The 20030-nt window shown below is 46.8% G+C and overlaps 1 protein-coding gene across 3 annotated transcripts in view; it reads left to right on the top strand.

Annotated features, from left to right (window-relative positions):
• The first annotated feature begins 1873 nt into the window (after nt 1–1873).
• The window catches only part of LOC122367776 (glycine receptor subunit alphaZ1-like), a 28701-nt gene continuing 10544 nt past the window's right edge, over nt 1874–20030 (top strand). Inside the window, exons 1-3 of one of the 3 annotated variants that reach the window (XM_043341193.1) lie at nt 1874–2017; nt 3598–3692; nt 11288–11355. In XM_043341193.1, the coding sequence (XP_043197128.1) occupies nt 1962–2017; nt 3598–3692; nt 11288–11355 (219 nt within the window). In that variant the 5' untranslated portion in view covers nt 1874–1961. Of the gene's footprint in view, nt 2018–3579; nt 3693–6393; nt 6463–11287; nt 11356–20030 lie in introns of those variants that run through there. The other 2 variants (XM_043341183.1, XM_043341200.1) reach the window with 2 other exon arrangements.

Raw genomic sequence — 20030 nt, 5'->3', positions numbered from 1 at the left:
CGCACATGCCCTTTTCTATATTTTGTTTTTGATGACCTGACCTGACCTGACCTGACCTTGACCTTGACCTCTGAATGATATTGTATGCAACGAATATTGTCTTGGTCGCCTAAGAACACGTTTTGGGCGATCAGTCTCAGTCCATGACTCCATTCTTCGGCAACTACGGTGCAAGGCCGATACTGTAGGAACTTGCAATTTGTACCCTTGACCTGACCTTGACCTTGACCTCAAACTTAAAATTAAGTACATGTTTTTAGTTGTTCGTGATGAGATCTTTCGATTGGCATTTGAATTTTCCAAATCGGACCATTAGTTCGGGAGATAACAGGGGGGGGGGGGGTAAAATTTACCCCCCCCCCCAGCCCCGCGCGTTCGGCTGGAGACCCCAGCCCCGCGCGGGTTAAGTGACCTAGCCTGACCTGACCCGGCAACGCTTTTCCAGAATGTAGGCATTAAATATTTAGGAAAGGTAACCGAATTTGAGCTCAAAATCTTGCGGCGATCGGCAGCATTGGCACTAGAAAAAAGACTGAGAGTGACCTTTTGAATCAATCCCCCACCCGGAGAATGGTTGTGGGTCCTATCCGAACAGCAATCCCTTGAGGCTCGATGCAGGTTTTTTCACTTTTCAGATAGCAGTAGCGGTGGAACACCTTTAATTAAGGGGGACACCATAATGCATGGGACCAGCATCATTTCACATGTTCACTCGGAGCACGCTCCTTTCTTTACGCCTTTGGGCTACGTTTTCGAAAAGCTATACGAGCATGTGATTGTGGAAGTGGTATAGCCAAGACTCAATAGCTTTACGATAAGATTTCACGGTCAATTACAGGTCGGGTCAAAGCGAGCCTTCCCATGGTCTGACCGGAATCTGTATTGCATTACTAATTATAGTTGAGTTTATTTATTTATTTATTTATTGCACTTCATCAAATCGTTCCGCTAAAATAGGGCTATTCTTCGATCATCGTCATGACAATTTGCATAGGTATGAAAAAAAAACACACATACACACACCAGATAAATTGAGAGGTACAATGACGGCATAGCAGTGACAGAGTACACTATCACGGCATAGACCTACGCAACTGCGTTACTCTGGCGCAGTAAAGTCCTTCATCTTGGCCTTAAACGTTGCTACACTCAGACCAGCCAAGCCGTTTTGCAGCGCCATTCGATTGTACAGGGAGGCGGCTCGGTGCACAAATCGACGTTTGCCATGGTTGTTTTTCGCACGACATACGGCTAAAAGGTGCGACTGTCTGGTGTCTCGACACACGTGCTCATGGTTATAGGACATATAAGAACGCAGTACATCAGGCTTCCCCGACTTAAGAATGCCATGCATCAGTGACATGTCCACATGCGCTATAAACTCGGGTACACGCAGCCATGCAAGTTCGTCTAGCACATCAGAAACATGATCAAATTTTCGCCGCCCGGAGATAACTCTGGCTGAGAAGTTAAAAACTTTCTGTAATCTGGCTATGGTCGTGCGATTGGCGCTACCGTATACAGGAGCACAGTACCGCACATGGGACAAAACGAGAGAGTCGACAAGCCGAGGTAAAATAGAATGTGGAACAATGTGTCTGATGTGCATGAGACCGATAAGAATGCCGAAGCAGCGGTTAATGATGGTGTTGATGTGCGCTTCCCAGGTGAGCTCGGGGTCCATGACCACACCAAGGTTTTTGACAGTTCGCGATAGCGCAAGGACCTGACCCATAAACTCGATCTGAGGAGGCTCGTCGATCCGAGCCAGAGTTAAACACTTGTTGAGAGTCGGCTCCGACGACTCTGTCTGTGCCGATGCCGACGGGGCTGTCGGGCCGACTGCGGGCCGGGCCGGCCGGCCGTCAGTCGGTCTGGGGCCGGCGGCAGCGGCGGGCGAGTGCTGTGCCGCGGGCGGGTGGTGTGCCGGGGGCGGTCTGTGGGGCTGTTGGTACAGCGGGATGGCGGCTGCACCTGCACCGGGGGCGGCTCTGGCGGTGCTCCTGCTGCTGGCCAGGTGAGCCGCTGAGAGCGGGCAGCGGAGCAGTGCAGTGCTGCCGTGGCCGAGGCTCGGTTTGATTGAGCAGCGTTGTTTATGAGTAGCGATCACTTACGGTCGGTCCTGTGGTTTCTGGTATGTACCGTCTTCCCGCGCATACTGTCCTTGGACGCTGCTACAATTCTATTAAAGGGACCCTCCCACCTTCAAAAAGTTAATGAATTGGCATGAAAGTGATGTCGCTCGGTTCAGAAAGAGCAAAAACGAATATCTACCAAATTTCATCGAAAAATATTCACCGGTTTTCAAGATATTAGACTTTTACTTTTGTTTACTTTTTGGGATCTCCGCTGTTCCTAGCGACTTTATTTGAAAGTGCGGCATTTGTTGCGCGCAAAGCAGCATATACCACCGCGTGCTACAAAACGTTTTAGTCAAACATTTAACGGACGTTCGAAAGCCTGATGACGTCATCAGATTCCCGTAATGGTTAAGATAGGGACCACGCTGGTCCCACCCTGCAAGTAAAGGGAAGAAATTTCTTGAACACCATAAAGCTGCGGGGGTTGCGACCAGGATAAATGGTGGTTTCTGAGCCTGGCCGCAAACTTGGCTATCTCAACTCAAAACTAATGTTAAGGTGGGAGGGTCCCTTTAAGAGTTGTGCGCCAGTGATGAGTTTGGGTTGGACACCATGCACATTGCACAATGCATGCCGCTAGCATTTGGCGACACCGGTATGTGCAGAGACACAGTGAGCTGGCACAGCAACAGTCGGCAGTCGAGAGAGGACCACTGTTCGGCATTCCACAGGTCCGCTGCAAAAGCGATGGAGGCAAACGATGCGGATATCTCCGAAGCGACCGTCATGTGTGCTGTGCTTATATTGACTTGGGACAGGACAAGCGACTAAAGACATCATAAGTAGGCTAGGTATAAATAACCGATCGGTTTGGCATATCATTTCTCGGTTATCTAGACGAAAATATCAAAGAGAGAAACCAAAAAGTCGCTGGATGTCTGCACGCTACGCGACATGCACCACATGACACACACCCTTTTTAAAAACGTCGCCGTCGCCGTGAGGCCATCCACGTGAGTCGCCGGCACGTGGATGGCCTGGCCGGGGTGGCGTCAGAACCTCAAAATATTCGGCGGAGAACCTCCGCAGCCGTACCCGGGGAAAACAGAGAATACCTCCCCGGTGTCCTATGTTTACGTGCGTATACCTCTGTCCTGCATGCTGTTTGTATGTGTGAATGTATTTCTCCATCAGTTGTCTGGTCGTGCTGATCCTCCGCTTGTCTATGGGGCATTCGTTTGTTCGTTTTGCATTATCCTCTAAAACTTTCACTTAGCTATGTTTTTCTTCAATCCGTTAATTTTTCGCCTGTTTCAATGTTTGTATGTGTTAACCACTGTCGTATTCAGTGCAAGTCCACGTTCTAAATTATCTGTTCAGCTTCTATCATAACCCATCACCGTTTTGACGCAGAAGTGCTACATTGCTAATTGTGTGTAAACGTCGCTTACATTTACATCCGAGAGATCCAGCAATCTCTATTTCTGTGTGTTTACAGGGTTTCCTTGATTTTCAGTCTGCCCAGTACATTCACCCTCGAGGTTCTGCTCAACAGACTGAAGGCGGTCAATTATGACTCCAACCAGTGGCCTACCTACAGTCAGTCACCAGGTAAGCACAGGATAACGTCATGGACCTGTGAGGGATAATAGCCGTTTTCATGACGGCCATCTGGTACACATTTGGTACAGACTAGGTGAAGATTTGGTGCAGATTTGGTCAAATTAGGTTCAGTGTGTTTCTTGAAAGTTATCACTTTGGGCTGCACAGATGCTTATATACCTCACTTACACATCATCATTCATTATTTTGTAGTAAAGTACTGAAATAAATTCAAGATACGAAGGTATTTATTGTAAAAGAGATTTGCAGATTCGGTCAAATTAGGTGCCCTCACCAGATAGCCCGTCGTGAAAACGCTATTGGATCGTGCAGCCATGCTAAACGTTTTCTTCACCACTTGTTGTTGCCATTGAATATGAACTCCGAGCCGTTTACACGATGAATACTGCAGAGTGCAGATGGATACATATTACACATGCAATGGACGATGTCTATAGCAGCAGTTGTATGTTTGTCAAGTAGTGTGCTTTTTTCGTCGTATGAAACGTATATGTTTATATCGATCTTGTATTTGGTTTACAAACTTTATGATGGATGCCGCAACAACCATGGGTGGAGAACCTGTCCCGGCCACCCCGGCCGTGGCCGGGGTAACTTTCAGCCTACCCCGGCGCGGCCGGGGTAACTTTTCTACTCTTGTAAATCCTAAAAGCTGTCTCCATACGAGAAAAGAAAACTCACGCTCTTCAAATGTTGACTTCCATGGGCGTAATATTGCAAATCAGGTAGGTATTTACCATTTACTTAACTTGCCATAATCTCCAACCCTAAGACCCGCGTGTGGTCGCCAATGCCAAGATTGCTCTCACATCCTGTTCAGTTTCGAAATTTTGTCGCGCCTTCGGCGCACTTTTTTAAAACCACTGCTTAACCTCGTTGCCTTCGACTGACCTGCCACCAACCGCAACCACACCCGTTTATGAGCGCACCCGTCAGGGTGCTCATAAACACCGAGCGGCCATCATGCTTCGAACTCGGACTGTTGTAACCGGGCCGCGTGCTCTCGCCACGCGGAATCCAACGCTCTAGCAACTGAGCTACGAGACCGGGACCGGTCGATATTCCTGGATCGACTCCATGTTTGTATTATAAGAGCCGTCCAACATTGAAAAAGGCTACGCCCGTGGATGTCAGTGACCTATTGTAGTGCTTTGCTATGGTTCGATCTGTCAATTTATCTGTAAAGCTTCTACTATGGTGAGTTGTCTTTTTGTAGCTATTTTGAGACACAATAAAAAGCTGAAAACGCAACATTTAGGTACTCAAAATGGCATATGGTTTGGTTTGGGTTCGGTGTGAAATTGAAAGTTTAAGTAAAAAGAAATAATAATTTAAAAGGAAATTGCCTTTTCGATCATTCCAAAAATGTTTTGAATAATACGGTGTCGGATTCAACGCTCATCCTTGAACAAACACAGCATCCTATTCCATGCGTCAGAATAGGGGTTTGATGATGACCGTTGAGAACAACGTGAGTATATCGTCTTCCCGCGACTATCGGTCGCCGGCCGGGGTAACTTTTTCAAACATTCTCCACCCATGGCAACAACGCAATAACTGGAATATGAAATTAGCATTGTCGAGGTCTGCACCGGCCGGCTGCAGCCGCGGCTGGCTGCAGCCCCACGGCTGTGGGCCGGGGCGGCTGCAAATATCTCCAAGAACACGGCTACGGCTGTGGCCACGGCTGTGAGATTTCAAGCTCAATCTTAAGTACTCAAATATAAAATTCTAAATCCTTAATCTTAAATTCTGATAAGCAGGCTAGCCTGTAAAAATCATGCAAAGGATGCCCAGCAACATTGAAAGTGGTGAAGCCTTTGAAAACCTGTAATGGTTTTACCATTTGCTGTAGGGGAGTTTGCACTCTGGTACAGAATACTAATTATAGGTACCAATTGTTCCTTCATCATCAAGAGCTTGACAGTTTGAGTTTCAGAAAATCCAACATGTTGCATTGTCACATACCTCTCAAATCAATCTCACCTGGTCATTAGGAGAGCACCTTACAGCTATTGAAGACGAGCATTCAATAATTCTTTCAGGTAATAGAAAAAGAAATTACGCCTAGGCAAAGGCAGGTAAAGGCTTCATAAAAATATTATCTTAAATAACTCTTAGATGTATTTCTGGATTTTCGGCAAGTCCAATTACATAATATAAAACTGGCGTTTTATGTTCTAACTGGTGTGTGAGTGACCGCTAACAGAAAATGCTGATCAACGAAGCCAATGGAATTAGATTATAAGTGAGCATGAACCTTACTCACGGTTAATTCATATGATGGTGAAAACCCTGAACACGTAATTCACATGACGGTGAAAACCCTGAACACAATATTTCTTACGCGAGCTGTTGACTTTACTAATAAAATGACGTCTTCTTCTGAAAATGTTAAAATTTGATACTCAATCTTTGTTTGAGAGCAAATTTTTAACTGTTTGGCATTATTATTAAGCAAATATAAATTTTATGGCTGTCTATAGTGACACAAAACAATTTTTATTGCCACTTCTATGCTATTGACGTCATTAACAACTCAAATAAAATTTTTGATTGAAAGAGGCAACTGTGGCTCGCACGTCCTTGGGGATTTGAGCGAAGATCATTATTTGGAAAAATCAAAATAGATCAATATTTTTCTTTCTTGGATGCTCCCTAGTGTTTTGATGCCTTGCATATCAAATTAGTTTGAGACTTGCTCACAAGGCTGCTTCAAGCCTGGCATATCAATATCACACCCCAGAAAATATGCAAGGTAAGAAAGAAGCAAGAGTTTTGACTAGACAATCACTGTTTGACAGTCCATCAACTTCAGTTTCATTTTCCATACCTAACATTGATAATGAAAAGCATCAGGGTCTGTCGTTCTGTCCCACAACCATGCTTCAGGATTTGGCATTAGATGTCTACACTGCTAGTGCTTCTATTCTGGTTCGTTGTTTATGTTTTCTGTTGATGTAGGTACCTACCTAACCATTTTTCTTAACCCCTTGCAAGGGCTTGTGTAGGCATGCGTTGCGCATCAGGCTTCAGGCCTTCAGCCTAAAGCCAGATACACAACCACTTAACCTATGATGCTTCATGAGCTTGAGAATCTATAGCCCATTGCAATGTGCTTTTGGCTATATGTTTCAACCAAAAACAACTTATTATATACTATTTGGTTGCATTTCATTTAAAGTATTCACGGCCGGCTGACGGCTGGCTGCCCACAGTTTGCCACGGCTGTGGGCGGCTGTGGCTGTGGAGCCACGGCTGCGGGGCGGCTAGGCTGTGGAAAATTGCAGCCGTGCAGAACTCTATCGTGAACGCTGGTATTCGATTCCATTAGGACGACGCCGCTGATAAGCTATCAGAGATATATGGTGCATGCATATTCAAAATCAATTGGTCTTTGGTAGGGGAGAGCGGGGAGAGTTGTATCATGTCCAAGTTGTATCAGGGCGAATTGTGCCAAACTTATCCAATAGATGACGCTCGTGACACGACCAGCCGACGGGGTTTTCCGGGCGCCATCTTTCCCTGTTCTGTCGTGTGGCTGGGTGGACGCGTCTCGAGGTGAGAGCCGATTTTATGTGTTTTTAATGTCATTCTAAAAAAATAAGTTGCAAGAAAATGTGTGTTTTGGGCATTTAGATGTGCACGAATTTGAAAGATCTCCGTAGCGGTGGTGAGGGTATAGGTTCTAAGGCTGCGTGAGTGAAAATGGATTTATCCAGCTGTCCGCTGTTTTTGAGCACGAGGATGTTTTTTCCAAGATGGCGGCGAGGTACATGTTGTATCAGAGCCGGGTGGGGTATGTTGTAACATGTATGTATGTATGTATGTATGTATGGGTATGTTGCTTTTGATCGCGAAAGCTAAGCCCTGGCTCGCGTTTGTAGGTAGCTAGTCAATACTCGTTCCATTTCGGCACAATGTGTTGGCTTCTTTGCTCTTAACGGGCCACTTTTGCGTCTAGTCTGTTGATGTTTCGTTCGTTTCGATGTTTCGTTCGGATTGACCTAAGTTTGGTCTAATAAAAGTGAAGCCTTTGAGCATATACATTGTATTAACCCCATTTAATGTTGTTGTTATGTTCAAAACCAGTAGCAAGCACACTCCCTGAAACGTGAAATAGTGATACAAATTACCCCACCATGTGATACAACTCACCCAAGCCATGGGGCAAGTTGTATCAAAAACATTGTTCTATTCGGCAGACCGTAGAAGAAAAACAGGTAGAGGTAGCCGAAAAGTTACTTTGCACAAAAAAGCAGAAGAATCAAGGAAGAAGATAGTATGGAAATAATTAGTTTATTACGGATAGTTACGAGATTATGGGCCTCGGAGTAAAAACTGATACAACCCACCCCACTCTCCCCTAATGACTAATTTCAATGCAGTTTTATGTTTTAGTGATTATTTTGCCCGGATCTTTCCAGGTCGACAGTATTCAATTGCTATTTAAAGCTATTTGAGTCAATGAAAGCCATGTTTCATAGCGTTTATCTATTTCAAACAGTCGTCGTAGTATGCGGCACATACCATTCACATTAAAGGGACCCTCCCACCTTAACATTAGTTTTGAGTTGAGATAGCCAAGTTTGCGGCCAGGCTCAGAAACCACCATTTATCCTGGTCGCAACCCCCGCAGCTTTATGGTGTTCAAGAAATTTCTTCCCTTTACTTGCAGGGTGGGACCAGCGTGGTCCCTATCTCTTAACCATTACGGGAATCTGATGACGTCATCAGGCTTTCGAACGTCCGTTAAATGTTTGACTAAAACGTTTTGTAGCACGCGGTGGTATATGCTGCTTTGCGCGCAACAAATGCCGCACTTTCAAATAAAGTCGCTAGGAACAGCGGAGATCCCAAAAAAAAGTAAAAGTCTAATATCTTGAAAACCGGTGAATATTTTTCGATGAAATTTGGTAGATATTCGTTTTTGCTCTTTCTGAACCGAGCGACATCACTTTCATGCCAATTCATTAACTTTTTTGAAGGTGGGAGGGTCCCTTTAACGTTGGATGACATTAGTTACGCGTCACTCGATACTTTTAACCATTGGATGGTGGTCATGTGAAGGCAGTCTGCAGGATATGCTTTATTTCTTCTCGCACAATTGTACCCCATCATGCAGAAATAATATGTACATGTGAATGGTCAATAGTTTAAACCATTTCATTTAAATGCGTTACTAGTGTCGCATGGTGTAAGTTGCGACGTAGGCACATCAGCGGACCTTTCTAGCCATCGGAATCAGTTTTTTTTAGGCAGTTCAGCCGGTAATTTTGGACATTTTCGTAAGTTGTTTCAAGCAAATCGGATGGAATTAGCATTCAGCGCATGCTGAAAGCTTCTGAAGATCCAGACAGCTCGACCAGGAGTTTCAGGGAGAAGCGGGCATCTCAACCGAACAATTCCGGGCAGCTCAGCTCACCAGCTCTGAGCAGCTCAGTCGGCAGCTCTGAGCAGCTCAGCTCGCAGCTCCGGGCAGCTCAGTGGGCAGCTCTGAGCAGCTCAGCCCACCAGCTCTGAGCAGCTCAGTCGGTACTGCTCTGAGCAGCTCAGCCCACAGCTCCGGGGCGGGCGGCTCATCCCGCGGTTCCGGGCAGCCGACCGTCCCACTGCGCCGCGCTGTACACTCAGCTTAGCGAGTTATTTATCTGGGCGATGAGCGCTGTCGCCGCCGGCACCGGCGGTGGCACCCGTCGAAGATAATCCGCGTCGCTCGTGTCCGGACTCGCGGACAGCTGTCTCGGGCGGCTGTCGGACAGCGAGTGTCCCTCCGACAGCGGTGAGCGCCGCGTGCCGGCCACATCAGCCGCTGACCGGTCACCTGTCTGCCGCGACCGAGCGGCGCGCCAGTGCCGCCCCCGACCAATTGACCGATGAGAGAGTGGACTGAGGGCTGACGGCTTCACCTAATGCCGGTGCGCTTACTGTGGGCGGTACAGTGGTGAAAACTCACATAGGTAGTACTTTCGTGGACTAATGGATGGCCGTGGTGAAAACTCTCGTATGTCTGTTGGTATAGGGAAGATGCAGTGAGCTGGAGAATAGTCCCGTCTGTATTTTTTTTTTTTAATACAGAAGTCATTATATTTCAGAAGATGTACAAAATTTGAGTTTTCAGCTTGCCAGACATTCATCTAGAGTTCAGTGAAAACATATGATAAAAATTGAAAAATGACTGATGTTGACTTTCTGCAGCAACCGTGATATTGGCACTACATTCCGTTTCGCCAGCAAACATGCGAGAGACGCACTTGACGACATTATTTAGCGGTGGCATGCCGAGAGTTCCGTGCTGCCTCCAGCGTATATTCGCACCATGCGCGCGCGAGAGAGAGGGAGAGAGGGAGAGAGAGAGGGGGGAGGAAGAAAAGATGTAGAAGAGACAACGAGCCTTGACCCATTCGTTTTTATTTACATTAATCGGTGTGCCGTAATTACCAGCGACTCGCCAGCACCCATTTTAAGTAGGTATTCAATAGCAAAGTATAAGCCTGTCTGTTTGTAAAAACCCGCGGAAATCCGTACAGGCCAACACCCATGCACATTGCACAATGCACCCATTCTAAAAAAAAACTGGCCGGCTGCGAGGGCCACAGCGCCAGCCGCTGCGGTGGCGGCGACTGCGATTACCGTTTGTCAGCTCACTGTCCCTGTCACCGGGACGCTGTGAAGTCCCGCCTAATTAGCGCGGCACGAGCCGGGAGGGAGCCGTTACGACTGGACGCGAGGCCATGCTCGGCGGCCTCAGTCCTGCAGTCCTGCAGCCGGGTGACTGACGCCACCTGGCTGCCAGCGGGGCCGAAGGACTGACGCAAAGGTGACGCAGATGATGGAGGAGCTCAGAGCTGTGCGCGAGCTGCCAAGAGCAGCTACAGATATGCACACACCACTCAGTTGCATGATGATTTATTTCAAAGTAGGCATGCGAATTTAGCACTCATTAGCCTAAATTAAACGACATTCAGTCTCCAACGTCCGACTGTATGTATTGGGATGAAAGTCAACTAGCTACGCGGAACAGTGACTTTACTTTTGACCCGTCCTGGTCAATGGCCATCTCCTCACTCTGACCTTATATGTACACCAGGAACATTTCAATGTGATAGGCCGCGTTTGAACCGTCCACCTTAACGATAAAAGTAACTGACGATAACGTCCAATGAATGTCGAACTGATTCACTTGGAGAGCGGCCATGAGAGCCAATAACCTGGGCGATGATGGGTGTGTTGTAGGCTGTCTTAGCTCATTCGTGCGTCAGCGGCCCGGCGGCCCGATCGAAACGACCTGTCAGCCGCGCCGTGAGAGACGGAGACGAACGGTTGCGGCGTGTTTGCCCAACCGTCAACGCTCTGCCGGCGAAACGGTGATGTATGGACTACAAGAGTCAGATGACACCTGTGGAGACGCGACTCATAGGGCCCGGCTCAGCTGGCTCAGGATCAGTCACGGCGCCGACTGCACTCCTCAGGATGGCACCACGTTTCCAGCTATCCTCAGACACACATACCAGCGACGCATTTCTCTTCATGGCGGACATGTGTGGCGAGTTATTAACCCGGCACGTCGTGCTTTGTTTCAGATGCACCCACGCGGGTCAACATCAGCATTTTCGTCAACAGTTTTGGCGCACCTCGAGCGGCGACCATGGTGAGGAATCCGGCCCTGTGCGGGTCGCTTGGGGGGGGGGGGAGGGTAACCGGGTCAGGTCAGCCCGCTGAGCAAAGTCGGCCATGAAGATATTTAGCCAGAATTGCTTCCCAGCTATGGAACTGACTAAAGCATTTAGTTATTTGGAAGAGAAAGACGATTATAACTTTTTTCTCCAGATCACATTTACGTCAAACTTCGTCAACGAAAAATATTCAAATGTAAAAATTTAGCTATAATTAAAGATAGATGGCTTCATTTGAACCTTGAGCTGGGGTTGAACGGTTTTTTACGGTAAGCGCTGGGAATTCGCTACCTACCCAGCTATTACAATTATTTTGTATTATCATGAACATCAAATATGTTTTGCCGGATCCGCACGCCACTTGACTAAGCTGAAGACTGACGAGTCCTCCACTAGCGGCATCAGTCGGCGTGCAGGCCCATGGGTTTCAGCCGTGACATAAATCAGAAATGTACACCGGAGTCCACCGGAGTGACGGCTCCGTCGGAAGAGGTTCCGCAAAATTCGCGACAGTGAAGTAACAACTAACAGGCCAGGGGCGGTCATTAACAAATGGTGTGTTTGGTGAAGATCCTGCGGACAAGTGTAAATGGTTTCATGCTGTCAAGGAACAAATTGAGCGGAAAGTTCCCAGAATGTGACTCGCTTTTGCCACGGTAACTGATGATAAATGATCATATATGAAAAATACATAAATTGATTTAAAACTAAGCAATAAGCTGACCAAACCAGCTCATTAGTCTGCTATACCTACCTAATTCAGTTTAGGCGCATGGTTAGACTACTTAGAGCGTTCCATGTGCTCTTTGACCACTCTGCATGTGGTAAAAATAGTTTTAAACTCTGTTGTTTCAATTCAGAAGATAATGTAGCAGAACAAAGCTGCAATTTTAATAGGTTCGCCGATCGACGTTGATGAGGCAAGAGTGTGTCGTTGTGCCGTTGTGCAACGTTTCAATGTGGCCATTGATCCCTCAGCTGTAATGTAAGGCTCGGTGTGCGGCAGTGTTGCAGTGTTGCACACCTGCGCTGCATCTGAGAGCGCGGTGAAACAACAAACATTACAGAAGGCTGCGGAAACACCAGGCTATTCCTGAAATAAAGACGCGCATGTGGTGCAGCGCGCGCCCACAAATAAGTGAAATTTGTCTTCGCAGAGACCTGATGGGCAGGTTATTTGCCGCCTCTGCGCCGTTTCTGTCCTTGCCGTGACGGACGACGGTGTGAGAGTCCACTCCGTCCCTCCGTGTGTCGGCCGTGAGAGCCGACTGGCAGGTTTCCAGAGACGCGCGGCTCAGTCGTGATCAGCGGACCGGTCGGAGATCTCGCGGGAGAGTTAAGGACGCACAGAAAGACAGGTAGATAGATCTATACATACACACAAACACAGACTTATGTAGGCCGGTCCGGAGGTATCAACTCCTAACGCAACAAATTTACCGAATGGCAAGTCAAAGTGTTTCTGGCATAGGTATAGGCTGATTCAGGTTTTTTATTTCCGGGAAAATTAGAAAAGCTGGTTACCTTGTCATTCTATAATAACTAATAACTCGTCTACCTGTACCGTCATCAGCTAGATAGCGCTAGGACAATTAGACATTTATCGCCATGTTTGAAATCCATGGCTACTTTCTTCCCTCTCTGAATTCAACACTCAACAATGTGAGTGGACGTTACTCACGTAAGGTCGTGTAAATGGGCGACATGCATGTTCCGCTTCCATGAACTTCAGCAGCAGTCGTAAATAACACGACTCTTATGCATGGGTGGAGAACCTGCCCCGGCCACCCCGGCCGTGGCCGGGGTAACTTTCAGCCTACCCCGGCGCGGCCGGGGTAACTTTTCTACTCTTGTAAATCCTAAAAGCTGTCTCCATACGAGAAAAGAAAACTCACGCTCTTCGAATGTTGACTTCCATGGGCGTAATATTGCAAATCAGGTAGGTATTTACCAGTTACTTAACTTGTCATAATCTCCAACCCTAAGACCCGCGTGTGGTCGCCAATGCCAAGATTGCTCTCAAATCCTGTTCAGTTTCGAAATTTTGGCGCGCCTTCGGCGCACTTTTTCAAAACTACTGCTTGACCTCATTGCCTTAACAACTGACCTGCCACCAACCGCAACCACACCCGTTTATGAGCGTACCCGTCAGGGTGCTCATAAACACCGAGCGGCCATCATGCTTCGAACTCGGACTGTTGTAACCGGGCCGCGTGCTCTCGCCACGCGGAATCCAACGCTCTAGCAACTGAGCTACGAGACCGGGACCGGTCGATATTCCTGGATCGACTCCCTGTTTGTATTATAAGAGCCGCCCAACATTTAAAAAGGCTACGCCCGTGGATGTCAGTGACCTATTTTAGTGCTTTGCTTGGTTCGATCTGTCAATTTCTCTGTAAAGCTTCTACTATGGTGAGTTGTCTTTTTGTAGCTATTTTGAGACACAATAAAAAGCTGAAAACGCAACATTTAGGTAGGTACTCAAAATGGCATATGGTTTGGTTTGGGTTCGGTGTGAAATTGCAAGTTTAAGCAAAAAGAAATAATAATTTAAAAGGAAATTGCCTTTTCGATCATTCCAAAAATGTTCTGAATAATACGGTGTCGGATACAACGCTCATCCTTGAGCAAACACAGCATCCTATTCCATGCGTCAGAATAGGGGTTTGATGATGACCGTTGAGAACAACGTGAGTATATCGTCTTCCCGCGACTATCGGTCGCCGGCCGGGGTAACTTTTTCAAACATTCTCCACCCATGCTCTTATGGGTTGCACCTTTGACAGCGATCGCCGCTGCCTATGTCAGCTCGCGAGTTTATCGAAGGAAAGTGCACGATATTGCAGCATTAAATGCTTGAGAAGCGAGCAGTGAGCAGTCAACACGCTACGGATAGGCAATCCTTAACCCAAGGCCGCTACTTATCCTACCCACACGACACAGTTCACGAACAATGAGTTCTTCAAAATGTCTGTTCTGCCATGCGTTTGAGGGTACAGCGGTTAGTTTCAAAGAACACCCGATTTTGAAGGAAAAGGCTGCTTCAAGTGATGCAAATGCCAGGTGTTTGTTATTATGTACAACATTTACGAAATTTTTCATGGAGGCATATATTGCCTCCATCTGTGTCTTGTGCTTCATATGCATTCCACTAAAACTTAATTGCACATTCGGGCATATTTAGTCGCATGGTGGTGTGATCTTTGGCACTGGCCCACCGAACTGTTCCATAGGGGCATTCCACGTCAAATCAAACACCGAAATCCGTCATCCCCTTCGATTTTTCTGAAAATTTGTAGGCAGACTGGGCATGGTTCAAAACTGAGTTACGTATAATATTTTCGAAATTTGATAACGTATCGCTGAGATATAGGTCATCGAATATAGCGAAAAATGCCACACATCAATTTTTTAAATGGCTATAACTCTGGTTCCTTTTCTGATATCAAAATGATATTAACAGGGTCTTATAGGCAATTGATAAGGCTTTGATTTTTAATTATAAAATTAAATTGAAGTGACCTTGAAATGCATTTGACCTTGAATTAAAGCAGAAAAATTTAAATAGCAAAAAACACGTCACCTTCGATTTGGGTAATTTTTACATATTATGTCCGTCACAATGTTCCTAACCATCTGTGAAAAAATTGGAGTGGGCCATTCATAACTTTCGCGGCAAACGCCGTTTTCATGCATCAACATCACGCAACCGCGCGTGACCTTGAAAGACAGAGTCAAGACATGCTTGCTTGTGTACACTTTCTGAAATGAATGATTGCTGATTAGTGATATCCCAAACTCTGCGAGAATGGAAATGCATAGTCATCGTAGTCAAGCATTCACGTTCCATAGTAAAAGTGTCTCAGGCAAACGGCATTTTGCGGTGAATTTTGAGCCGTGTGGAAATGCATCATGAAGTAAATTCAACGAAAACATTATCACGCAACGATATCTTCACGTCTTTTGATCTTCACTCTACGAAAGAACATACATTCTTTAGTATGTATGGGGAATTTCTAGTTAATCCAATAATAAATATGGCAGTTAGAGGCCCGCTAAGAGTAACATGTCGCCGGCTGAGGCGGGCTCGGCCGATGCGGGAAACGCAGCAATCACAATTTTGTGTTTACTTGTTCATATTTCAATTGTTTACCAACCGATTTTCAAAATTATTTCACCATAAGATTGCCTGTACATTTCTTAGTCTTCTCACAAAATTTGACGCGAATCGAACGCAATCAGCGGTAGGGAGCGCGATGTAAAGACGGAACCGTTCCGTTCCGTCCCGGCACAGTCTACAATTCAGGCGGCGCGTAGCGGTCGGCGCCGGCTGCCGAGTCGCCGCGTCGCTGCGGCGACAGGATGTTCACTTTACACCGCTATTACTAGAACAGTTGTGAACCGATTTTCTTATTGCTTGCACGATGAGATGTCCAATTCAATTCTTGACAGGAAGCCATAATTAATTTCGCATTAATCTTATGAGATATTGGCGAAAAACAGGAGGGGTGGGCGAAATTCGCTCTTCACCCTCCACTGCGCGTGCTAACATACGTTTGCATATGTGCAATTTTCTTCAAAACTTATGAATGGCCCACTCTAATTTTTTCACATGTTGTTAAGAATATGGTAGGCAATAAAATATATGAAAATGAGCCAAATCGAAGATGACGTGTTTTTTGCTATTTCAATAGTTGTGCTTAAGAACAGAGTTAAGAAAATTTAAGGTCATATATTTAAGTAGGTGCAATTCTAAACAAATGCTTAAGAAATTACGTAAACAGTAAGGTTTATTTCATTCAAATCAAACAAGTACAACCAAAGTTATGGTCGTTCAAAAATATCAAGATGCAACATTTTTGTAAAAATTTGATGCCCTATATTTAGAAGACCTGTGGTCAGAATGTGCAAAAAAACATCAATGTAATGTCCGGGGCCACACAGGAACTCGCTCACAAATTTATAATGAAATCGCTGATGGTAAGGTGCAAAACAGCCGATTTTTGTTCGATTTGACGTGGAATGCCCCCATAGCGACAGTGGTCTCATCACGCCACCCCTCACCCGCTGTAGCTCGACAGACAGCTCAAGGTGGCCGACAGCTGGGCGGTTTCTGCCCTCTGCCCTCCCCTATCGTGCTTTTATCACCTGAAGCCTGATGTGTTTGATGATGGGATCACACCAGAAGACCGTACTTGGACGGAAGATGGCGCAAAACTTCAACAACGCTAGGGCTTAGTGTTTAAATTTCGCGGGCTTGATATTGCTCGAGATTCGCTCCTCATTTCATCATTTTCTCAGTCCTCATTTCATTTCATCCCTTCTTTTTTCAAATCAATCAAACTTGTTTTTATAAAGATTTATTATTCATGTAGTCTTTTCATGTAGGCACAGTAGTTGCTAGCTTGATTTTTCTGTGGTGGCGTGCCCATCCTTATTTATTTACCGTTCCCCGAGCGAGCGACAGCTTTATCTTTGTGGAACTCGGGCACTGCTGCGACATGAGTCCTGACACCGAAGCAGGGATGGATGCGCCGCGTGCTTCAGATTATTTCAGATTCTTCATTCACCTTATCTACATCCAAATATAAAGCGACATTAGACTTCAGGTTATGACACTATTTTTTGTTTTGAACACATCAATTCATGGAAAGACATGTTTTATTGTTTAGATCTGCGATAGGTAGCCATCTGCAGATAGTAGGCCCTCCCTCCACCAACCGCAGCACAGGCTTGCCCCCCTGGGTCCTCCGGTAGATGACCGCCGGGGCCCTGCTTTCGGTGACCCCGGGGCCCTCCAATCGGTGACCGCCGGGCCGTGGTTCGCCGCCAAATGGTGAAACCACTGCAGTTCACCGAACCATACCGGCCGGGTGGTCGCCGCGCGAACAAAGGCACACAGCTGTGAGATTGAAACGTCTGTGACAGCCAGTTCAGGGCCTACGGCTTACCTCACCGTCAAACGCAGCCGTCTCTACACCTGAGCAAGAGCTAATAAAAAACATCGTGGATGTGTGCGGTGTAGATAGTCGTGCACAGAAACGAGCTGTCATAGAGACTACAAAAAGCCATTAATCGACTATGATGACTGCAAAATTGTGGACATGTAACCAGTTGTGGCCTAGTGCCACATTGATTTTGAACAGTGGCTATAATTACTATAATGACTATGACTATAGACTTCATTTCCACCGAGAGGTCGCGACCGCGAGACTGTGTTTTATAGTGATGTAAATTATTATTTCTTTCCTTGCTTTGCTTGGTCATTTTTTTATGTTTCAGTGCCTGCTTGGTCTTTATAGCTTATGAACACTCCCGATGTTCCAATCAATGTTTGCTGTTCTCTCTGTCTGTCAAATCTCGCCTTATTCTGACCTTGTCATGAACATATTCGAGCTCTGTTCAATGCTTGGCCCTCATCTCCTTAAAATGTTGGCTCGTGAACAGTGGCTTGTCCAGCTAGTTGTCTGTTTTATAAATCCACTGAACTGATGCCAAACTGCATGGTATTCATACTGGCGCGTTAAAGGTCTTGTATACAGATCACCAACCATATCGGTCTGAACTGGCCGGGTTTCTGCAGGCCATGCACTGGCCGAGGCGATCGGTTATTGTCCGGGCAGGCCGGGCGGTCGGCAGCGCCCGCCCGGTCGTCTGCTGGCAATCTTCGACGAGCGATTGCTGAGCAGAGCATTCGGACACGGTCGCTGCGGTGTCTGGTCTGAGACCGGCCGTAAATGCCGACTATACTCCGTTCTAAAGCGGGCTGTTAAAACTAAAGAGTTACGCCGGTTAGGCTGTCATGGGGAATGGCAGAGACCGGCCCGTCAATGGACCTAAGGCTGAGTCTGTCAGTTTCTCAGTCGTGACTTATCGTCAGGTCTGGAGACCTTGACTTCCGAGTGTCTTTGAATGGTCATTATGCCTCTCTGCATTTGCTATCCACAGACAGGACCTTATGGTTGCAGCTTACATCCCGTCGGGCGGCTCCGGACAGCGCTGTCAGCGAGGTTCCACTCGTATGTCGTTCCCAGTGTCACTGAACCCGGCGGCCTCGCAGACTTTGAACATGGTAATGGCCTCTAAGTGGCTGCAAATGCTAAAGCATTTGTCGATGGCCGCCGACTCTCGCCCCCAAATGCGACCCAACCCGGCTGAGATATTTTCAGTTGTGTGTCGGACGTGACGCGGCTTTGGCCGGCTCCAACTCGGGAATAATTCCAGAAGTCAGTGCCCGGCGGCGGCTCTGCGGGGCTCTGGCCGCGGCACTCAGCCCTGGCCCGCCTGTTTATTTGTCGGCCGCTGGGAACATGGCACCGACCGCTGCCCAAGTGAAGTGCTGGGCCGTGTTCCGACGCCACTCAACTGGCAAGTTGTGCTCGTCAATTCATGTTATCGTTAATCGCAGCAAGTGGTTCAATCCGACCAATTGCTGTGGTCCATAAAGGTCACCTCTGTTGCAATCAATGAGAGATAAGCCATGGTCTGAACACTCAAAGGCGGAAATGCAATACTCTGTGATAAAAACGGATCGGTATGCGAAGGATTGTCATTCAGGTTTTGTAGTTTCAGCGAGACAGCTGAACTGCACGGACAAACTGCTGCGCTATTGACGGATGAACTGCAATGTTTTGGTACTCGGTAGTTTGGTGCTCATTAAATGCAGGCAAATGTGGCAATATATTAAGTGTATGAGCCCTTCAGTGACAGATCTAAAGGATCTTGAGTGGAGGCGAATGATCAATGATCATCAACAGCAGCACCAAATAAGTGTGCAAACTTGGAATACCAGAGTTAACTTTTAGATTAGCAAAGTTCATAATTATCTTGTGCGGATTAATCGCGGTTGAAAGCATTGGCTCTTATTGGCCAAATTGATTTTATTGCTCAATACAAAGCAGCTGAAAAAGAAAAACGAGACGCCCGTCACTCTTACTAAAGCATAAGTACCTATATATATACAACAACACTGTTGATCGATTGCTGCGGATTTATGTTTAGGCATGTTTTTTTTTGTTTTTTTTTCTACGAACCGAAAGTCTGAAAGATCATCTATTTTCAAATTAGTTTTCCTTGTCGCCGGCATTAAGTGACGATTTTTTTGGCATAACTAACGATCTTCGGGCTTTCAAATATGCCTAGACGCAGGGGCGGATCCAGCATTTTGCCAAGGGAGGGGCTATTCCGAATCGGGGGCCCCCCATCGATGGGGGCCCTACCTACCCCCAAAAGTTTAAGCCTGGATTTCGTCCACTTTATTTTTGGGGGCCCCCTATCATGCTTTTTTTGCAAAAAAAAAAGAAAATGAGAAAGTCGCCCGGGGGGGGCGCTATAGTCCCTATCGCCCCCCCTGGATCCGCCCCTGCTAGGAGGCCTTGTATGTGAACTAGGAAGCCCTCTGTGATAGCTAGGAGGCCCTCTGTGCAGATGCGAGCGCAGGCCCTCAGTACAGACTTGGAGACCCTTTGTGTGGATGCGAGTGGAGGCCCTCTGTGGAGATTGAGGTCCTGTGTTGGCGAAGAGGATATCTGTGCAGGCTTGGAGTCCCTCTGTGCAGGATAGGAGACCTTCTGTGTGAGTTAGGAGGCCCTCTGTGTTGGCTAGGAGGCCCTTTGTTCGGATGCGAGTGGAGGCCTCTGTGTAGGCTAAG

This window comes from Amphibalanus amphitrite, unplaced genomic scaffold (genome assembly GCF_019059575.1).
Source record: "Amphibalanus amphitrite isolate SeventyFive unplaced genomic scaffold, NRLGWU_Aamphi_draft 000031F_arrow, whole genome shotgun sequence".
Classification (NCBI taxonomy): Eukaryota; Metazoa; Arthropoda; class Thecostraca; order Balanomorpha; family Balanidae; genus Amphibalanus; species Amphibalanus amphitrite.
The sequence above is the reverse complement of the archived record's forward strand: the minus strand, read 5'-3'. Positions and strand labels throughout refer to the sequence as shown.